Here is a 19,619-nt window from a genome sequence, read left to right as displayed (position 1 = left end):
CAGAACCTGAAGGCAACACCAAAAACTAAATGTTTGGTTTTATATTTGCACATTTAGAAAACGTTTACATTTTTAACAACTTGAACTTAACACAAGTGGCCTCACACGTACATTGTATTGTTCATTAACAGTCCCATTATATAAAAGTTAACGTAAAATTATTTACTTTTGCGCTTCGCCCTAACTTTTGGCGCATGCGCAGTCTGAGTTGGGTTACATGGGCACGATGGCTGCGGACAGTACCCTGCTGCTGTCTCTGGTGGAGGAATTTGTCTCGGGACTACAGGACAGCAAGGCCAAAGATACAGCAACAGGTAAATAAACGTTCATGATATTTCCCTCGACACATTTCCAGCACAACTCTTTGCGGAGAACACGCCGTTGAAGCTGCTTAGCTGCAGCTACAGGGATGCGCAGCACGGCGTGATGGTTAGGTTAACTAGCTAACTTAGCGCCACAACATCCTGTGTGGTGTTCCAGCTTCATGAGACTAAAACACACAGGTTGTGACACTGGTCTGCTTATTTTATCACGACACCAGCACACTATGAATGTACCTTTACCGTTTTAATGTAGTGTCATTCGACCGGTAATGTTAATTTTGAAGCTAGTCCGCTGTGGTGTCACCGCATGCCGCTTGCTAGCTGCTATGTTTTTGTCCCAATGAGAGCATCCTGTCAATGAACTCTGTACAGTTGAATCCATAGATAACTACGAGAGATAACTTAGCTGAGCTCGTGTGTTGTTGTGTTTGTTTTCTGTGTGTTTGTAGTTGGTTATCTTATCAGTGCTGTGCAGTGTTTCACTGAACTTGTCTTTCTGTTCAGGTGTCAAAGATGGACAGTTCACAACACTGCAGCTGGTGGAAGCACTGGGGTAAGCGGTCAACTTAAATTCTAATATTACAGCAAAAATATAAACGCAGCAAAATCATTACCATAGCATTATTTTATTTTTTCCTTTGTCTGACTTATTTTGGGTGTAGTATGTGTTACACAAATGAGGTGGTGGAACTTAAAATATTTCCCTCAAAACTTTATTTAATCTTGCCCTTATCACCCAGCCAAGCAGATATGTTGTCTTTCCCATTAATACTGGCGAATTTATGATACATATAAAACACATTCACACTATATTGCTGACTTCTGCTCATTAAAGGAACAGTGTGTAAAACTTAGGGGGATTTAGTTGTCTCTAGCAGAGAGGATTGCAGATTGCAAACAGCTGAAACTTCCCCGGTTAGAATTCATTCAGTGTTTATTATTATTATTGTTCAGGTTTTTACCAGGAGCCAAATTATCCACAGAGGTCTTCTTCTCTCCAAAACAAATGGACCAGAGATCTCAAATATAAAAGTGTGTAGGATCTAGCGACACAGCATAGTATCGCAATATTTTTGTGTGGCAATATCGTATCATCGATATAGCAAAAAAAATTACTAAAGTGAGATGAACAGAAAACTTTATCTAACTGGATAAAACAGTTGTTGAAAAAGTTTTCCTTTGGGGGACATTATTTGCAGTTGAAAATAGGTAATACATTGCAATATAGTGTAATTTCTTTTTGCAATAATAAGCATATTGCAACACGTTTAAAATCGCTATAATATTGTATCATCATGACTAAAGTATGGTGATAATATTGTGTCGTGGAGCCTCTGATGATTCCCACCCCTAGTGGGATCCATATAAAAAATGTAAGTATGGACAAAAGCCAAATATGGCGTGCGCCAAAATGTATTTGACAATTTCTACAGTCAGGCTTCCACCTCACTGTCTCTGTCACCAATATCCCATCTCAAAAATGTTTGTAAGCATGGGTCAAAGTTCCTCCCATTAAGTCTGTTTCTATAGATCACAACTTTTTCATGGGAAGTGGTGTACACTTCTTTCAGGCCTTATTTTGTGCGTAGGCAATGTTCATAAATGAGTCCCTAGGTGAAAACACTGAATAAAGCAGTTTCATGTAAAAAAAAAAATAATAATAATAATTTTTTTCCGATGGCCTCATCTAGCTACAGTGGCTGATGCGAAAATGTGAATGGCCCTAGCTAGAGCCAGTGTTTTGTTTGTCCAGTCTGGGCTACTGTATAAACGTGGTAGTGCAACATGGCTGGCTCCATGAATGAGGACCCGCTCTTTATGTTGTTATAAACAGCTCATTCTGAGGTAACAAAGACATGATTCTTACTTTCAGGTGATTCTGCACTAAAGAAAACATACTCATTATATCATATTCCATTTCTGCCGACATATCCCCTAAATCCTACACACTGGACCTTTAAAATCATCAGTGAAACTCAGAGTTGCTCTTACGTTAATATTTAATAATAATGGTAATTAACAGTTTCATTTCCTTCCTGGTTACAGACCGAGTCTGACGAGCTCTCAGCCTCACACTCGAGCTCGAGGAGTCCAGCTTCTCTCTGAAGTTTTACACGAGTGCTATGGAGGTCTTACAGAGAGAGAAGGTACACAGCTTCTCTTATGTTTTGCTGAAAATCTATCCCACTCTTTTCTTGTTTGTTTTCTAGATGCTGTGAAAATACTGAGAAGTTATGTGGGTGCAAACCTCTCAGTGCCTTGTTGGCTGATATATAAATTAAAAACAAACAAATATGTCAAATGACTATAGCATGATCCAGTAGTTTTGCGGGGCTACATGCAATATATTAATGTAAAGAGTGATATTTTATCAGCATGTGTCCCTGTCTCTGTTCTCCCCAGTGGAAGTGCTCATTGCCTTCTATGAAAACCGTCTAAAGGACCATTATGTCATCATACCGCCTGTTTTACAGGGGCTCAGAGCGCTGGTGAGTGTCTGACTCTGATGGATTTTCAGTGACAACATCTGAAACATCCTGCCAAAGTTTAACTGAATGTCATGTTTTCAAGTTAGTTGCTTCTTGGTAGATTTTAGAATCATTCAGAGTCCCAGATGTGATCGCTGCAAACAACATGGTCTTTGTGTCTGTTGATGTTTATTCCAGACAAAATGTAGAGTGTTGCCTCCCGGCTCGGCTGTGTCCATGCTGAGGTCTTTGTTCCAGGATGTTCACGTTCAGGTGAGACTTGACACTGTGAAAAAGTTGTCGCAAGCTGCATTTTATTTTATCATGCAGCCAGGGAAAACTGTCATAGTAAGAGGACCCTGAGCGTTTTGTGTCGGGGGAATATATACAGTGGATTTGAGTTTAAAACATAACTACATTGCTGCAGTAAATAGTATTGTTTAATTTATTTATGAGGAACTAAGGCAACTGATCTACAGGAAAAAACTGAGATGAGTTCGTGTTCAAGTCTAATATTTATGTGCTGTCTGTTGAAACGCACAACAGCATCATTCACTGACCAAATGCATCAGACTCTCGTATCTAGATATATGCAAACACACACCCATGAATATTTGACCACACTGCTTAGACTTTGTATAATATTGTTCTTGTTTCCACCATGTCTGCGAAGCACTTCCTCTTTTATTAAGCATGCTTTTTCGGTCAACTTGACTCATCTTAACTGCTCTTACATCTGGGCATCATGGGTAAAAAGCTCACAGGATCTATTTATTTGTGTTTATTGTTTCCAGTCTTTGATGCTGACAGAGCGAGCCTGCGTCTACAACATGCTCATCAACCTCATGGAGACCAGAGAAGCCGGTAAGAGACGGCAGCTTTGAGTCTGATTCACAGATTAGTAGAGAAACGCACTAACAGCTTCCCACAATGACCGAGGGCTCTGCTGGAAGAAAACAAGCCTCTCTGGTGAATACGTGGGTGATTCAAAGCAGTGAGGAGTGTGTTTTGAAAGTCAGAATCTCAACAGTTTGCTGACTAATCACTGTGGTCATTGCTCAACTGAACTTTTACCAGGCCTGTAATAAAGGACAGAGTTGTCACACCTTCTTCTGCTTTGGTTGGCAGTTGAATAATTTGCATGTTGTGCAAGTTTTGCATAGACGTACTGTGTCGGAAACAAATGGAAGGCTGTCAACGAAGTGTTTGTGTGTGGCTTACAGGGAAAGCTCACCCCAAAATCAACAATACATATTCTTGCTCTTACTCGTAGGGCTGTTTGTCCATCTCAATTCATTTGATGTGACTTGCTGAGTGTTGGAGATAGTGATGGCGAGTGATGGGGCTTAAAGAGCCAGAAAGTTACATTTGAAATACTACATCCGCCAACCATATCACCGCGCAGAAGGAAGTGTGCATCTACTCATGGACTAGAGGCTCTTGCTGGTGATAGCACAAGATGTAAACATTAATGGCGTCCTCCTCAGCTGAGCTGTAACAAAACCTAGCTCAGTGGTGCTAGGTGAGCTAGCAGTAGACGCATGCATACCACAAGCTCAGTGCCATCTAGTTCCATTATACTGGATATCTCCAACACTCTGCAACTCACAACAAAACAATCTAGATTGATAAATAGCACCGTAGGTAAGAGGAATAATATGTATTTTTGAATTTGGGGTGAACTGTCCCTTTAAGGCTCTTGGTAGCTGATATTTGCTGGTTGCTTGTCAAAGATAGATTCACGTTTTTTTTCTCAGTTTCATCTAATAAAATCATTTGTTGTGAATAAGCTTAAATTAGACAATCTTCCACATACTTGTGGCCTACATCAACTTTCTCAGATGCTATGGAAGAGGTATTTGGTGTCATTTCACCACCTTGGTGGCGTGCCTTGTAAGAATATGTCTCTGCTCTCCGAACATTATGTGATGACCTGCTCTCTTACAGAACTTAATAAAAACCATGTACTCCTGTTTGACTTTTCTTCAGAGCTGAAGGGTTTAGGGGCAGACTTCGTGTTTGGTTTTGTCCAATCAATGGACGGAGAGAGGGATCCTCGCAACCTCCTGTTAACCTTCCAGATCGCTAAGAACATCATCCTCCGAGGTTATGATCTAGGTGAGAACACATACAGGTGCATACACTCATGTACAGCACCTGTTTTCTCTGTCCGTCTCTGAGCCTTTTTGAACTTTGTTATTATCCACTGCACAGTTCAAGCATGGCTCTGTTTTGCCTTCCATTAATTTCCTGTCTGTCGTATCAGGTAAATTCACGGAGGAGCTGTTTGAAGTGACATCCTGCTATTTCCCCATTGACTTCAACCCCGTAAGTCCCTGTTTACTCAGCTGCTTTTGCCTGAGAGCTGACGAAAGCGGAGAGGGCAGCAGACAGAAATGTCATTGCCGACTTCCTGTGACCTCAGGCTAACTCTGTCAAGAACAACAATACAGCGTCTGCTGTCTCATCTGCTCACGCACATTTCCCATCTTCACATCACAGAGGGTCACAGCTCTGTGACTGTTTGTTGACTCTGGAGCAAACCAGCACAATGTCACAGTGCGGCTGATAAAATGTGAGGTTTTATGTGACACAAGGATCACAGCATTGTCTCACCTGATTATAATTAACCAAGATATTTAAATACATTGTTGCTCTTTCACATCATGCTTAGGTATTTTGGCTTTTGGGCCTGGTAGTATGGCCTAAAATTTGGCAGATGGTCAAATCCAACCAAAACCAAAAAGAAAAAGAAAAGCTGTTATCATCAACCTCAGTGCTCAAATTCTTCTTAACATGGAAAAGTCTCTGAATTTCAAACACTCTCCACTGAAAACCCAGAAACAGTTCACACAGCCAGTTTTACATGAATATGTCAAAAATCCTTTTTAAAACTTGCATCAATGCTTGACTTTCACATCTGCTGAGCCTCTCGTTAACAATCTGTTCATTACATCTGTGAACATGTGTAGGTGCATTTCTGATTTCTGTGTGTTATCTCTTCTTCACCCACCTACCCACCCCAGCCTGTCAATGACCCGCACGGCATCACCCGAGAGGAGCTCATCCAGACCCTGAGGGACGTTCTCACGGGTACGCCACAATTTGCTGAGGTAGGACAATTAATTTACATTTTAATCTTATGACAGGTGAAGTGAAAAACACCGATCATCTTGTTACGATGCAATCTCCTGCTGGGAAACCTTGGGTCTGGCATTCATGTAGATGCCACTAAACACACACCACCCACCCAAACACAGTAGACCAAGTATCCCCCCCTACTGGCAATGGCTTTTCCAGATGACCCCCTTAGCAGCACAATGCACCACGCCACACAGCACGTCTTGTGGAATGTGACGAGGAGCTCAAGGCGTTGACCTGGATCAGATTGGGATTTTGCAAATTTTGAGGCCAGGACAACACCCTGAGCTCTTTGTCACATTCTTTGGGTGATTCCTAAGCATTTTTTTGAGGTGTGGCATGATGCATTGTCCTGCTGGGGCGGCCACTGCCATCAGGAATGGCCATTGCCATGAGTGTGTGTACTTGGTCTGCAACAGTATTTGGGTGGTTGGAGTGTGTCAGGTGATCTCTACATGGATGCCAGGACCAAAGGATACCCATTGGAACATTCAGAAGACAATCAGTGTTATTCACTTCATCTGTCACTTGTTTTAATGTTGTGTCTAATCGGTGTACATGTAGCTTTTTGGTGCAGTGGAAGTCTTGTGACCTTCTTTAAGAGCCCAAAGAGAGGTTCATGCTCTGTCTCTTACTTCACTGTTTCAGTTCCTGTTACCTCTCATCATTGAGAAACTGGACTCAGATGTTCAGAGTGCGAAGCTGGACTCGCTGCAGACTCTGGTGAGAAATCTCTATCTTCTAAAATAAGCAAGAAGTCTGTAAATGTGCATGATATACAGTTGATATTTTCTAAAGCAACACAGTCACTCATTACAACAGCGTGCTGCTTAGTAGCCCTGAGCAGGAGGTTTGATGTTTAACTTATAAAGGTGATGCAGGCTGTTGCTGGAAAAGCTTTATCAGGTTTCTCACCACACTTTCTATTTTTCAGACTGCCTGTGTGACACAATATGAACACAAGGATTTGGCGGAATTCCTAGAGGGCCTGTGGGCGTCCCTGCGCAGAGAGGTTTGTTTGAGATACAAAAACAGTGTTAGTACTTGTAGTTTTGACTGATTGACGTGTGTGTGTAGTGTCTAAGCTTTATATGGAAATATTTAAACACCTTTTTGTGTGTTTTGTGTGGAGATGGCATTCTGTTTATTTAGTTGCTATGAATGACAAAAAAAATTTCACCTGCTCTTTAAAAACAAGCATCTGTAAGGCTGCTTTTACATCCACCTCTGCATTGTTTCGTCTTTTAGTTTGTGTTGTTTGTCCAGTTGCAAACACTACCATCAAGTCACCAGTTACTAACAATAGAATTGGCGGATGATACATTAGAAGTGAGAAAGTAACTGAGATCGATGCTTTGTGGGAGGAAAGGAACAAATGTAGTTTCTCGTGTTTTTAAAACCAAGAAAAACAAAGTCAAGTCTGGACCAAAGCTCATATTCATCAGTATTTTTCTTCTGTTTCTAATAAGAGAAGAAACTAATTCCTCATGCACGCTTCAGGCACTAAAAACACATTTAAAATTTAAAAGATCCGTCACAGAAATATATCAAGATAAACTGTTCCTTTCCTGTCAAACTATTTCGACCGAAGTAAATACGCTGTTAAAGTAATCACCTCTCCGTGAATCAAAAGAACAAACGAATGAAGAATGTTCCCCTCTTGTTGTTTCCCTGCAGGTGTTTCAGACATCTAGTGAGAGGATAGAGTCTGCTGGCCTCGCTGCACTCACCGCACTCACTTCCTGTCTGTCTCGCTCAGTCCTCAACTCTGATTCAGAGGACTCGCTCTGCACCTTTCTGGATCTGGTTCTCAAAGGTGAAATGCTGTCAAATTGAGCTTATTAGCACTTGGAAAATGAATATGTATTTTATTGTAAAGATGTCTAAACTCCAGGAGTGCTTAAAACATGCAGAAAGAAAAGAAGGATTGCCATGAGAGTGATACAGACAAACTAATTACAGTCAGTTTTATTTAAACACAAGCTGGAAGACACAAAACAACAGAACTGTAAAAGACTTGTTAAATAAGTTATTGCTCTGACGCAGGCAGAGTGAATGTAAGGGAGGGTGTGCAGATGTAAAAAGTGCTGAACTAAATATGTCAGAACTGTGGTAATGGGAGGGTTTACTGCAGTGCAGCTCTGCTCAAGTAGATGGGCAGGAAATTATACCACAGCGACTGTTCAGGGCTCTAATTTCAACCAACTGCTCACACTGTTAACAGGTCACGTAACACTGTACATGATACAATGCTCAGAATTCATGTTGTTTGTCGAAATGGTTTTCTGGAGTTGCATTCTTCCCATCATAAATAGCTCTCTGAAACAAGATACTTAGAAACTTCCAAACAAATGTCACAGCTTTATAAACTAGTGTTAGTTAATTTCTAAAGGTCAAGGCCAGTAAATATTTCAGTCTGAAATTGTTGAAACTTTGGCTGATGTATTCAGAGGGTTTGTAAAGATCATTCATAACCCCAAAACCTCTTTCTTTAGAGTAGAAAAGTCAGTGAAACAGGATGTGATGTGAGACACTCAAACTCATAAATGAAACCTGAATATTTTAGTGTTCACTGCTCTTAATGCCAGGGAGACCCTCTCTCCTTCTTCTGTTTTTAAACTCATCTTTAAAGGAATACTTCACCCACAACATGACCACTTGTATATCAATTACTCACCCCGTGTTCTGTTTAACTTGTGACGAAAACTTTTTTTTTTAACACTTTATTACACACGTTTTTATTGAGTTTTCACAGATATGTCAACAGTACAAACACATATCCACAAAAATGATACAGTGCGATAAACAAATCGAATAAAAATACACAGTAACAATATATGGTTGTCTGGGACGGTTTTAGTATTTAAATAGGTATCTTCAAGTTCTTTTACTTGGTGTCATGTCTCATATAAATGTTCCATTTGTCCCAGTTCATTTTAAATGTATTCTCTAACATTTCTTGGACAATTTCCAGCCAGAGTTCCTGTTTTGGGGGGTTTAAAACTTAGGTTTCTTACTTGCTGCAAACAAGACTTTAGTCAAGTAAATATCTTTTCTTATGACAACACCTTTAATGTTCCCAAGATTCATCATAAGGAAGGTATTTGGGATTTCATATCCCTAAACATTTTTAACAGCATGATTCTCCATTCACCATGCCTCCATGGTGAATGGAGAATCCAAAAACAGAGAAAATTGTTGATGAAGTGAAGTCATAGGGGCGTGTGTTTAACACAATTAAAACTTTATCAAAACATCTGGTCGCAAACTCACATAAGTCTTGTACGTGTTCAGCAAAGTAAAAATACCATTTTTCTCAGTGAAGTCTGGATTTGAAGAGACCATAGATAAAATTCACCTACAGCTCAGTTTCCTGCCAGAAAGGGCTGTCTGTTTGGGAATCACTGAGCATACGACTGGATAAATGAGACTTGAAATATACTGCAGGCATTGCGGGAGAGTTTGTAAATGGATGTTCTGCTGTTTTTTAACATGGCTGCTTAAAGCTCCGTGTCTGCCAAAAACCTTTGGTATAGTACATTTAAAACCAAAGAGCATCTACCTAGACCGTAGATCCGTTTAGCATTCCCACCCCAGACAGCACTCATATAATACAGGCGGGGTTGCTGTCACTCACTGCCCTGTCCAGCTTTTGCTGTATTTCCTCTTCACTGGTGATACCGAGGAATATCTGCACCTCCTGTATCGTCCATATATTGGGGTTGCTCAGCAAAATTATTAGGGCAAAAAACAGCAGGCTGAAGTAAGAGTCTCTGTCAATGGGATATCTAAAAATAGCAGGTTTGTGGTTGTTAGAAAAGAGCAGGGATGTACTGGAACGACGCTTAACCATGTTTTTCTTTCTCCAAGTAATGATTGCTATATATGCTGGTTGAAACTCAGAGACATTTTTTAAATGCTGAAAGATCCGATCATCACTAAAGCGTATGTCATTCAAGATAGACAATAAAAACAAACAGAATGGTCAAAGTCATATTGACATTTAAGGTGTCTTGATTGGCACACATCATCAGCTCATGCATTTAGTAACATTACAAGTAAACATTCCACCTTAAAAGTTTCCAATAGCTGCTGCCAGTGAATTAAACTCAGCCACAACTCAGCCCTGAACAAGAGTGATGGTTCTGTATTGACCATTCAAGAAACCTCAGTGTGTCTAGTGCCACCTTTTAGTATCAGATCAGTGTACTAGGGATCCCAACAGAGGGGTGACGAAGAATGGGGACGGTTCTATTGCTACCATCATCCACAACTTATCACAGTGGAAACAGTGGAAAAAATAACATTCCAATGTTTAACTGAACTGAATCAGACTGCTTGGTGGTAATGTGGCTTATGACTTCAGTTTATCAAGCATTTCTCAGTTTTTTTTTTTGACTCATTGTACACTGTTGAGGCATGCCAGGAAAACAGTTTTCTTCACAAATTCATCCTAACACAGGGTGAGTAACAGATAAAGAGAGAGTTATTTGGGAGGTGAAGTTTTCCCTTAATAACAGTCACTAACAGCTTTAACATGTCAGTACAACTGTGAAACAAGTCCATTGGACTTTTGTGTTTTTAACCAGAAGTGTGATGTTGTTCCAGATTGCAAACATCACCTGTGTGAGCCTGACCTGAAGCTGGTGTGGCCCAGTGCCAAGCTGCTACAGGCCTCCTGCAGCGCCTCCTACAGGGCGAGCCACATCATTACAGCCGCTGTCATGCCCTCTCTCATTGAGCAGTACAACAGCAGAGGTCAGGTAAGTAAGGAACACTGACAGTTTGACAATGGTGCTCTTACGTCTCAGCTGTATTCTCTTGAAGTTTCATTCACATATTTATGATAATCTGTGCTGTTATTGGCACCAAAGTCATATTTTGATACAGTGTGTGGTGATATCAGTAACTTTCTTATTATCCCTGTGCAGTGTTCCCACAGACGAACATTACTGGAGGTGGTGCAGCGGTTTATCCAGTCGGTGAAAACCTGCCAGTCGTCAGATAATGGCAAGTGCTGTTTATTACTGCCTTACATCAGGGTCACTTATTCAATCCAGGCCGCTCATGTGTGACCTCCATTTCTTACAGCTGCATCTTGTTCCACTTTAACACAAATACTTAATGATACAAATCTTTAAATTATAGGTTTGGTTCAGGTTTTAATCCCCCTGTCCTTTTTTGGGGGGGAATTCATGTGTTTACAGCTCATCTCTGTCAGATTAATGTCTCCTCCTGACATTAAATCATGCATTTTCCAGATGTACTGTGAGGTAATGTGTGTTATACAGATAGTTTGTCAGAAAGGAACTTCAAAAGGGTGATATGCACTGTTACTGTAAGTCTATCTAGGGCCTAGAACCATGGAGACTAAACACAAACTAAACTTCCAGATTTTAACTCATTGCTTTCTGTTTTTTTTCTGTCTGTGTTTCATCCCTCCACATTAGAAGACAGTGTGTTTTTAGCCTTCCGCTCGTCTCTGTGCAGCATGGTGTTCTCAGCTCTGACAGAGACTAATGACAGTCTGCAGATCACAGCCGCCTCTGTGCTCACCTCACTGGCACAACAAACAGGTGAGATGCAACATTTACAGCCAACAGCAGAGACACATTCAGTCAGCACTGTTACAGATGTTACAAACCTAACGTCTCTCTTAGGTCTGCTGTTGGACTCCGACATTGAGTTGGCCATAGATCACCTGACCAGATTGTTGCTGACGGAGGACGACGCTCAAGTCAGGTCAGCTTATGTTTAACATACTTTTGTCTGTCATCCTTTTGATTTCTGTACTGCTGCTCTGCGTTTACCTCGTCTAAACACACACATACACAGTACTTCTTTTTCCTTTGCAGTTGGACTAAACATAAATACTATCTCTATGTGTCTTTGTCTTCTTTCTGCCTCCAGTCTTGCTGTGGTGGAGTGTGCCGGAGCCTTAGCAGTGCTGCACCCAGCAGCCTTTATCACTAAAATGATCCCAAGACTAAAGACAGAGATGTTTTCTGGTAAGTGAAAAGTGCACACTTAAAATGGACTGCACTTGTATAGCTCTTGTCTATTCTTATGATCACTCAAAGCGCTTTTCACACAACATGTCACATTCAACCATTCACACACACAGTCACACACTGGTGGCCGAGACATGGTGCCACCTGCTACTCAGTAACCATTTACACACTGATGGAATAGGCATTGGTAGCAATTTGGGGTTTAGTATCTTGCCCAAGGATACTTCGACACTTGGACTGGAGGAGCATCTTGAGAGAATCAGATTTATTAGTAAAGACAAGTTATAAGATTCTGAGAAAATCTGGCAACCTTTTCAGTCTCTCATCTTGTAGGAGGAACTGAATCTTAGTCTTGAGTTTTTCTTTGACGTGTTTATTTAATTTGTAAATGTATTATTATAATAATTGCTTCCCTTTATTATTTTATTTATCTATGTATTTATTTTTCAAAATGTGTTCTTCCTGAGTCTTATGATATTATGTTTGATACTATGGAAAAGAAGCATGGCGAATTAATTGAATTTATCATTCAGCATTAAGTCAGCAGACAGACACTTAGTTAATATACCCTACAAACCTGTTCCTCTCCCGTCTCCTCTGCTTAGAGCCCATGGATCAAGACAACAACAGAGTAGCTTCCGAGCAGCATTCCCATCATGCTCTGCGGCAGCGGTGTTTGTCTGCCCTGGCTGCGATGTCCACCCAACCCAGTGTTGTCCAGGAGAGCACACCTGTCCTGTTGGAGGTCCTCAGCTCAGCACACACAGGTAGTTTTTCCCTATATGATTCCTTTTTCTCATAATTTGCTTTGATGCATTCTCAGTCTCTCCAGAAGGACTTGGAAACAAACAATAATAGCTAGTTTGTCTCTGAATACAAAAGCTAAAGGTCAAGCAGGACTAGAGCTGTGATACAGTAACAGCACGCATCATATTCTGAAATGTGAGCATCTCTACTGCTCGCTGACACTTCACATCTCCCAGCTGCAGTGCACTTGTGTCAGATGACATCAGTCATCATCAGGCATTGATGCAGTGAAGTGTGCCTCACATGTACAGGCTAAAGGAAGGAGGAGGAATCAAAAAAGAAGTTTCAGATTAATGAATACCAGTGTCATTTTTTTCCAGGCGGTGCTGGTTTCTCAGTGGAGGAGGTGGTGCTGGCGTGTCGCAGCCTCCAGAGAATAGCAGAGCAGGTTAAAGACACTGAGGAGACGGGACGATGCTTCCATGACATCATCATCCCTCGCCTGCTGTCTCTGGCACTTCAGGCAGCACTGCAGGGTGAGCAGATCCTCAACTAAAACTACAGTGATCCCCCTTTTTTACTGACTGTGTGTTATTTTTTATTCACAACCCTCCACAGCATTTGAGTCTGTGACTAGAGGTCTTCACAGGTCAACAAATGACGGATCCAAACCCTAATGGACCTCGGGAATTCATACTGAGATCCGATTTAAACTCATAGTTTTTTTTCTTAAATATATATATACCCGACCTGGTTTTGCCTGAGATATTACAGACCTTGCCTGGTACATGTCTGAGAGGAGAGACCTGATGGGTCTAGGGTCTGTTTTATGGACCCAACAAACCTGATGATTTAAATTGCTACTAAAAATGTAGGTCTACTGCTAAAGACATTTCTCATGTCGGATACAACTGCCTGTTCTCGCCCATCTTATTGTATAATGCTTAATAATGTTCCAGATGTCTATTTTTTGCTTTGTTTATTCTATTGCCACTTGTTTTGTTGTTGTTATTGTTGGGATTTTATCTGCTGTAATGCTCACCAGCCATCTTTCCTGGGCTCTATCTCCAACTCGCTCAGTGTTATTTCCACCTTACTTGTTGCACACACAGCACTTATGTGTGTCTGTTATGGTCAGCTCTGATCATGGGTCTTCTCATATCCAGTTGGGTGTTACACATTATATAAACACATGTGGAACCTGAGGTAATTGAATGGGACCCGACCTGATTGACCATAATAAAATGTGGACCCAAATCTGTGTGGCAGTCGGGTCGGGTCTCGAGTCCTAGTGTCAGGGTAGACTTGTGAAGACCTCTATTGGTGACCTTCCACTCTCCTCTTTACCCATATTAGATAAACATGACAGTTGAAAAGGTGAATTACTTCATCTGAGATTCAGACATTTTGTACTTCCTGTTCATGTTTTGCAGGCGATGAGTCATCTGGTCGTCGCAGTCCTCTTCTGGAGGAGGTGGTTCTGTCTGCCATGGTCCCCATCATCAGTACTTCCTGCTCCAGGCTGCAGCCCACGTCAGTGCAAACTCTCACTCACTTTTTTAACACGTGAACATACCTCCATAGTAAATCTCTTTGTTCTGGTAACCACATGACCATAATATGGATATCTGTATGTTTGTAAAAATCTGAACTCATCGTAACTCACCTAAATGTAAAGACGTACTAAGCAGTGTGCAGTGAGGATTTTGATCATCAGACCTGGAGACCTGTCTCATGCTTCTTGGTGAGATTATTTGTTGCAGAGAGGAGCACTTGTAAAACTATGTAGTTTAGAACAAGAATCTAAATCAGATTTAAACGAACTAAATATGCTTGTAGTTCCTGTCTGTCTCACACCTTCTCATCTTGTCAAACTCAGATTTGTTAAGATCATTTTTCATGAGGTTTACGTGGCTTCCTTCTGTGGTGTTTGATGTCGACAGGTTGGCGGGACAGACGGCGTCGAGGGCTGTGTCTCTCTTCCTGGATGGTGACGTCTCCTTTTTGCCTGACAACTCCTTCCCTTCAAACATCCGGCTGCTCAAGGTTTATAAGCACACAGATTTGTGTAAATGAGTGATTGCAGTTATTCAAATACTGTCTCTTTATGTTCAGTTAACACCACAAACTCTTATCTCAATTTGCATCACTCATGTTTTCCACCACTAATTTAACTCCTAAATTCTCTTTGGATTTGTAGCGTTTTTTTTTAATGTCAGTGTTACTGATGCATGTTATGTTTCTTCAGAAGCAGCAGGGGGAGTCATGGAGCCAGTCTCAGATGGTTTGTCTGCTCATGGGATGTGTGTGTTCGCTACCTCGCAGTGTGAGTCTCAACTTGAACCCTTAAACAGCAAAGTATTTTTTATGTCACTGAAGCAGTTTCCTGAGTGTTGTGAATGTCTCATAGGTGGAGGTGCCTCAGATAGATGACCTGCTGTCAGAGCTGGAGGAGATGAGCTGCACCTGCACCCACCTGCTGTCATACACCTCAGCTGCAAAGTGCTTTGCTGGCCTAGTTAACAAGAGGCCGCAGGGTCAGTTTGTGACTTTGCACTCTTTGTTCCAAAACTTAAAGCCTCTCTTTGTTACCTAACATCAGCTGTGATGGTTTGGTTTGTTCCTCAGGTGATTCTCTCGACAGCCTCATTCAGAGCACCATGAAGAGAGTGTGTAGTGAGTTGGACTCTGCGACGTCATCTGTTCGCACTCAGGCCTTCACCCTCATGATCTGGGTAAGAGTCACACTGTTTTCAGTGAAGACATTGGGTATGTGATGATACTCAAAGGTTTTCATGTTAGTCATAAGTTCACAGCAGCAGATGTTTGTGTAAGAAGCAGCGAGTGCAATAAAGTTGCTTTTGTCTCCAGGTTGCCAAGGCTCTGCTTCTCCGATACCACCCTCTGGTCACAACACTGACTGACAAGGTAGAAACAGAGACGCATGCATTGCACGCCTTTATCATATGATATCTTAAATACAGGTTCACGTTCGCATAAACCGGACTTGTGCAGTCTTTCGTTTTAATTTTCCTTCCGCTGTATTTTTCCAGCTCTTTTCTCTGCTTGATGATGCTGACCTGGGTCCAATGGCGGCAAATGGCTTCTCGCTGCTGATGAGTGACTCTCCCGACATCCTTAATCGCGGATGCCACGCTGATGTTCGCATCATGTACCGCCAGCGCTTCTTCAGCGAGAATTCAGCCAAGTTGGTCCAGGGCTTCAACACTGTGCCGCAAGGTATGAGGCAACATGATGGCCCAGTAGATTGGTTATTAACAGACCCAAACGAGATCAGTTTCACTGTGACAACTTCGACCATTACTTTAGTTTTAATACATACACTTTTAGTAAAGAGTGGATCTTCAAGCTTTAATTTATGTTAATGTCCGGATTATGTGAACTGTATATATGCAAGGTGTGTTGCCAAGCGTTGTTCCTGTGGGCTCCGGCAACACTAAACCCCTGCACTTGCCTGAGAGGGACGAAACGCCTGTTCTCGTTTGTTCTGAAAATATTGGCGTGCCGACTCGTTCTGTGGATGATAAACAAGGTGCGGACTCCCCTCTGTCACCGGTGATAAGGAGCTACAGTGGGAGCCTGACGGAGCAGTTGAAACACTAAATGGACCTAGGGTCTAGGTACCATGTCTGAAGGGTTACTTTTGGTTCCAAAGGTACCATACTGAAGGTGTTTGGTGGGAACAGGGCAATAGTTAGTTGCCATAGATGCGCAAAAACTCAACATTTCGAGAATATTTGAAAGACAACATATAAAATCTTCAAATGACTTGCTGTTTTGGAGGTTTTAGACTTTATCTCTGGTCCTTTCCTGGAAGCAGCAGTCTCAGGTTTTAGGTAATACATTAATGTTATGTATCTGTTTGTCCTCTTCAGAGAAGAAGCCCAACTACCTGAAGGCTCTGTCTAATATCGTCAATAAACTGCCCAAGCAGGTGCAAGTCACTGAACTACCAGCGGTGAGTAAGGAGCAAACTGCTGCTGTCACTCCAAGTTGATCACAAATAGTACTAAAATGACTGTCGCCAGTGGCCGTCTACAACTTAATGAGAAAACTTGGAACCCCCAGATAATGGTCAGTATTAATGTGGAGTCTTTTGTCCCTGTCCAGCTCCTGTCTCTGCTGTTAGAGGCACTGTCATGTCCTGACCAGGGCGTCCAGCTGTCCACCCTGTCCTGTCTGGAGCCCGTCCTCATCGACCCACCACCAGCAGTCATCCAGCAGCTGGAGGCTTTGATCAGCAGGCTGCTGGCCCTCCACTCCAGTCCAGCCATGGTTAGTGAGACATCGTACCTCAGAGTGTTTTCTTTTCTGATCCAAAAAGTCATGATTGTAAAACTCTGAGCAGTAAAAAGTAAAACTGTTATCAGCAGTGTTAGCCAGAGCTCTAACCAGCGTTTTGTACCTTTCTTGCAGGATGTGAAAATCGTCTCACTGCGGTGCATCCATGCTCTGTCCCGCTTCCCTGAACACGAGGTAAAACTAAAAGAATAAACTAAACTAAAAGAAGAGCCTTATCTCTGGTGTTTAGATTGTATGAGCAGTTTAAAGCAGATTTTCTCATGAGAATATTAATATAAAGAGTGGCTGCAGTATAAAATAGTGCTGTGCCTCACCCATAGAAACACTGCCAATTTGACCAACTTGTTGAAAGTATTATTGTATACTTCTATTTTTTATGGACACTGGAAGACAAATGTTAGTTTACAGCGTCATTTTTCTTTCAACTTTTTTTTTTTTTTTAATGTTTCAGGTCTTACCGTTTCGGACTCGAGTGCTGCGAGCTCTGGCCCGGCCTCTGGACGACAAGAAGAGGCTGGTGAGGAGCGAGGCGGTACGGGCAAGAGGAGAGTGGTAAGAATCAGATAGCACTGTTTAAGAGACAAGAGAGTTGGAAATTTGAAATCACATTTGTCAGGAGAGATTTTACCTTTTAGTTCATGGTTTCCGTGGTATACTTCCTGCTCTCATTAACATCCTGGTGGTGCAGTAACTGGTACCTTCTAATGGTCAAGTGCCAAAATTACACTGTGCATTTATAGTTTGTTCGTCACAACATGCTGTCTCTTTATTACTTTCCTTACAGGTTCCTGTTAGGAAGTGCTGGAGGAAGTTGATTCTGCTCCTCAAACACAACCCCAGCCTCCCATCCTCCCTAAACTTGGAAGAATCCAGATGTGGTAAAGTCCAGGAACAGGTACCAAGGATCAACAGCACTCTGTCCTTGGTTTAAATTCTCCAGTGCTCCCTGCCCTTTTCTTCGGATCTTCCAGAACCCCCCCATCCTCCTTACTCTCGTCTTTTTCAACCAGAATCCCTCCATCCTTCATCTTCTCTCCCTTTTTGCTGAAATGTTTCTGTTGTAACTGTCTGTATCTTTACGAACGCACAAGTAAGAGTATGTGGACTGACTGTGGAGCACTGTCTAAGTTAAAGGAATGAAAATGTTTGTTTAATATGCAACACACCTCATGTACGTTGTTGTCTTTCTCACTATGTATTGGAGAAGAAGTAACATCGGATTGCATTTAGGTATTTTGGCTTTTTATGATTTGGAAAGTGGGACTCAATGGCCACCATAAGGGCCAAAAGTTTCACATTTTAGGTTTCCTTCTCCGTCAGATCAGCAGCAGAAATGATAATAATAATCATAATGAAATGAAGGACAGTATTTTTGATGTTTACTTAAATCTAGTAAGAAAGTCAAGGTCTGAAATTCCAAATGGCTCTTGTTGAATGCACTTTGAATGTGTCAACTCCTATACGCAGAGAGGAAGCAAACAATGTGGATGTATTGAATGGGAACGTCACCACAGTGACCTGATGAACTTTTTTTAAATTTTAAGACCGTTTTTGAGACGTTTGGCTGCTGGAAAGATCAAAAATCTCCATTTCCTGCATATAAAGATGTAAACAACCAAATGAGAGCAGCACTGAGCCCAGCAGGCACTGATAGATAGCCTTTATCTTCCCATGTGGATGAATGTGTAGCTGAGCAGTAATGTCCTAACAACAGCTGGGTTGGGTCACTTGAGACCTGGGAGAATGTGCCATTTGTCCTCTGGTTGCTCACCGGGTGACATGAATCAGTGTTTCACACCTTCGCTGACAAGAGTTAGATTTTAAGATGCATTTTACATAATTGAATAACTATGTTGAGTTAATTAAGATTTAAGTTATGTGAACAAAATGTCAAATGTCTGCCTTGTATTCTATCAATATTTAAAGAAATATTGATGCTGTGTCATAGTTATTGTCAAGTCATTGCAGGTAGGTTGGCTACTTTGGACCTCACATCAACTTATGCCAAGGAAATAGACAATATTTAAAATGTCTAACTTAAAATGTCATTAAAACATTTCTTTGTAATCGTAATCAATTTGATGTTCTTTTTATGTCTCTGTGCTGGCGACAGCCGTGGCTGGGGGCATTATGTTTTCGGGTTGTGTGTACATCCTATCAAGAACACCTTGAAGGTTTTTTTTTGGTTTTTTTTTTTTTTTTTTTTTCCTTAATTTGGTACAAATGTCCATTTAGACTCAACTGATTAGATTTTGGTGGTCAAAGGCCAAAGTCACTGTGACCTTGTGTCTGTCTCATTTTCGTGAACACATTATCTCAAGATGGCCATGAAGGAGTTTCCTCAAATTTGGCACAAACATCCACTGGGACTCAATAATGAACTGATTATAATTTGGTGGTCAAAGGCCAAGGTCACTGTGACTTTGTGTCTGTCTTATTTTCGTGAACACATTATCTCAAGATGGCCTTGAAGGAGTTTCCTCAAATTTGGCACAAACATCCACTGGGACTCAATAATGAACTGATTATAATTTGGTGGTGAAGGTCAAAGGTCAAGGTCACTGTGACCTCACAAAATGTGTGCTGGCCATAACTCAAGAAGTCAT

General features: G+C 41.5%; 1 protein-coding gene across 2 annotated transcripts; it reads left to right on the top strand.

Annotated features, from left to right (window-relative positions):
- The first annotated feature begins 187 nt into the window (after positions 1–187).
- Positions 188–19,086, top strand: mms19 (MMS19 homolog, cytosolic iron-sulfur assembly component). 2 transcript variants are annotated; one of them, XM_050060931.1, is made up of 31 exons: positions 188–314; positions 828–876; positions 2,370–2,470; positions 2,727–2,812; positions 2,990–3,064; positions 3,586–3,655; positions 4,781–4,909; positions 5,058–5,119; positions 5,818–5,904; positions 6,581–6,655; positions 6,867–6,944; positions 7,610–7,748; positions 10,541–10,695; positions 10,864–10,942; positions 11,383–11,508; positions 11,593–11,674; positions 11,843–11,940; positions 12,549–12,710; positions 13,071–13,226; positions 14,124–14,223; positions 14,634–14,736; positions 14,945–15,016; positions 15,101–15,227; positions 15,319–15,425; positions 15,562–15,618; positions 15,744–15,930; positions 16,587–16,669; positions 16,822–16,986; positions 17,128–17,187; positions 17,465–17,565; positions 17,798–19,086. In XM_050060931.1, exons 1-31 carry the CDS (start codon positions 218–220, stop codon positions 17,826–17,828), a joined length of 3,099 nt encoding a protein of 1,032 aa, XP_049916888.1. In that variant the 5' UTR covers positions 188–217; the 3' UTR covers positions 17,829–19,086. The 2 variants fall into 2 exon arrangements, with proteins under 2 accessions (XP_049916888.1, XP_049916886.1); XM_050060929.1 differs by having other exon boundaries at positions 189–314; positions 14,939–15,016.
- The last annotated feature ends 533 nt before the right edge of the window (positions 19,087–19,619 follow it).

The sequence above is a fragment of the Epinephelus moara genome, chromosome 13, assembly GCF_006386435.1.
Source record: "Epinephelus moara isolate mb chromosome 13, YSFRI_EMoa_1.0, whole genome shotgun sequence".
NCBI classification, from domain to species: domain Eukaryota; kingdom Metazoa; phylum Chordata; class Actinopteri; order Perciformes; family Serranidae; genus Epinephelus; species Epinephelus moara.
This window is presented reverse-complemented; position numbering and strand designations above follow the sequence as displayed.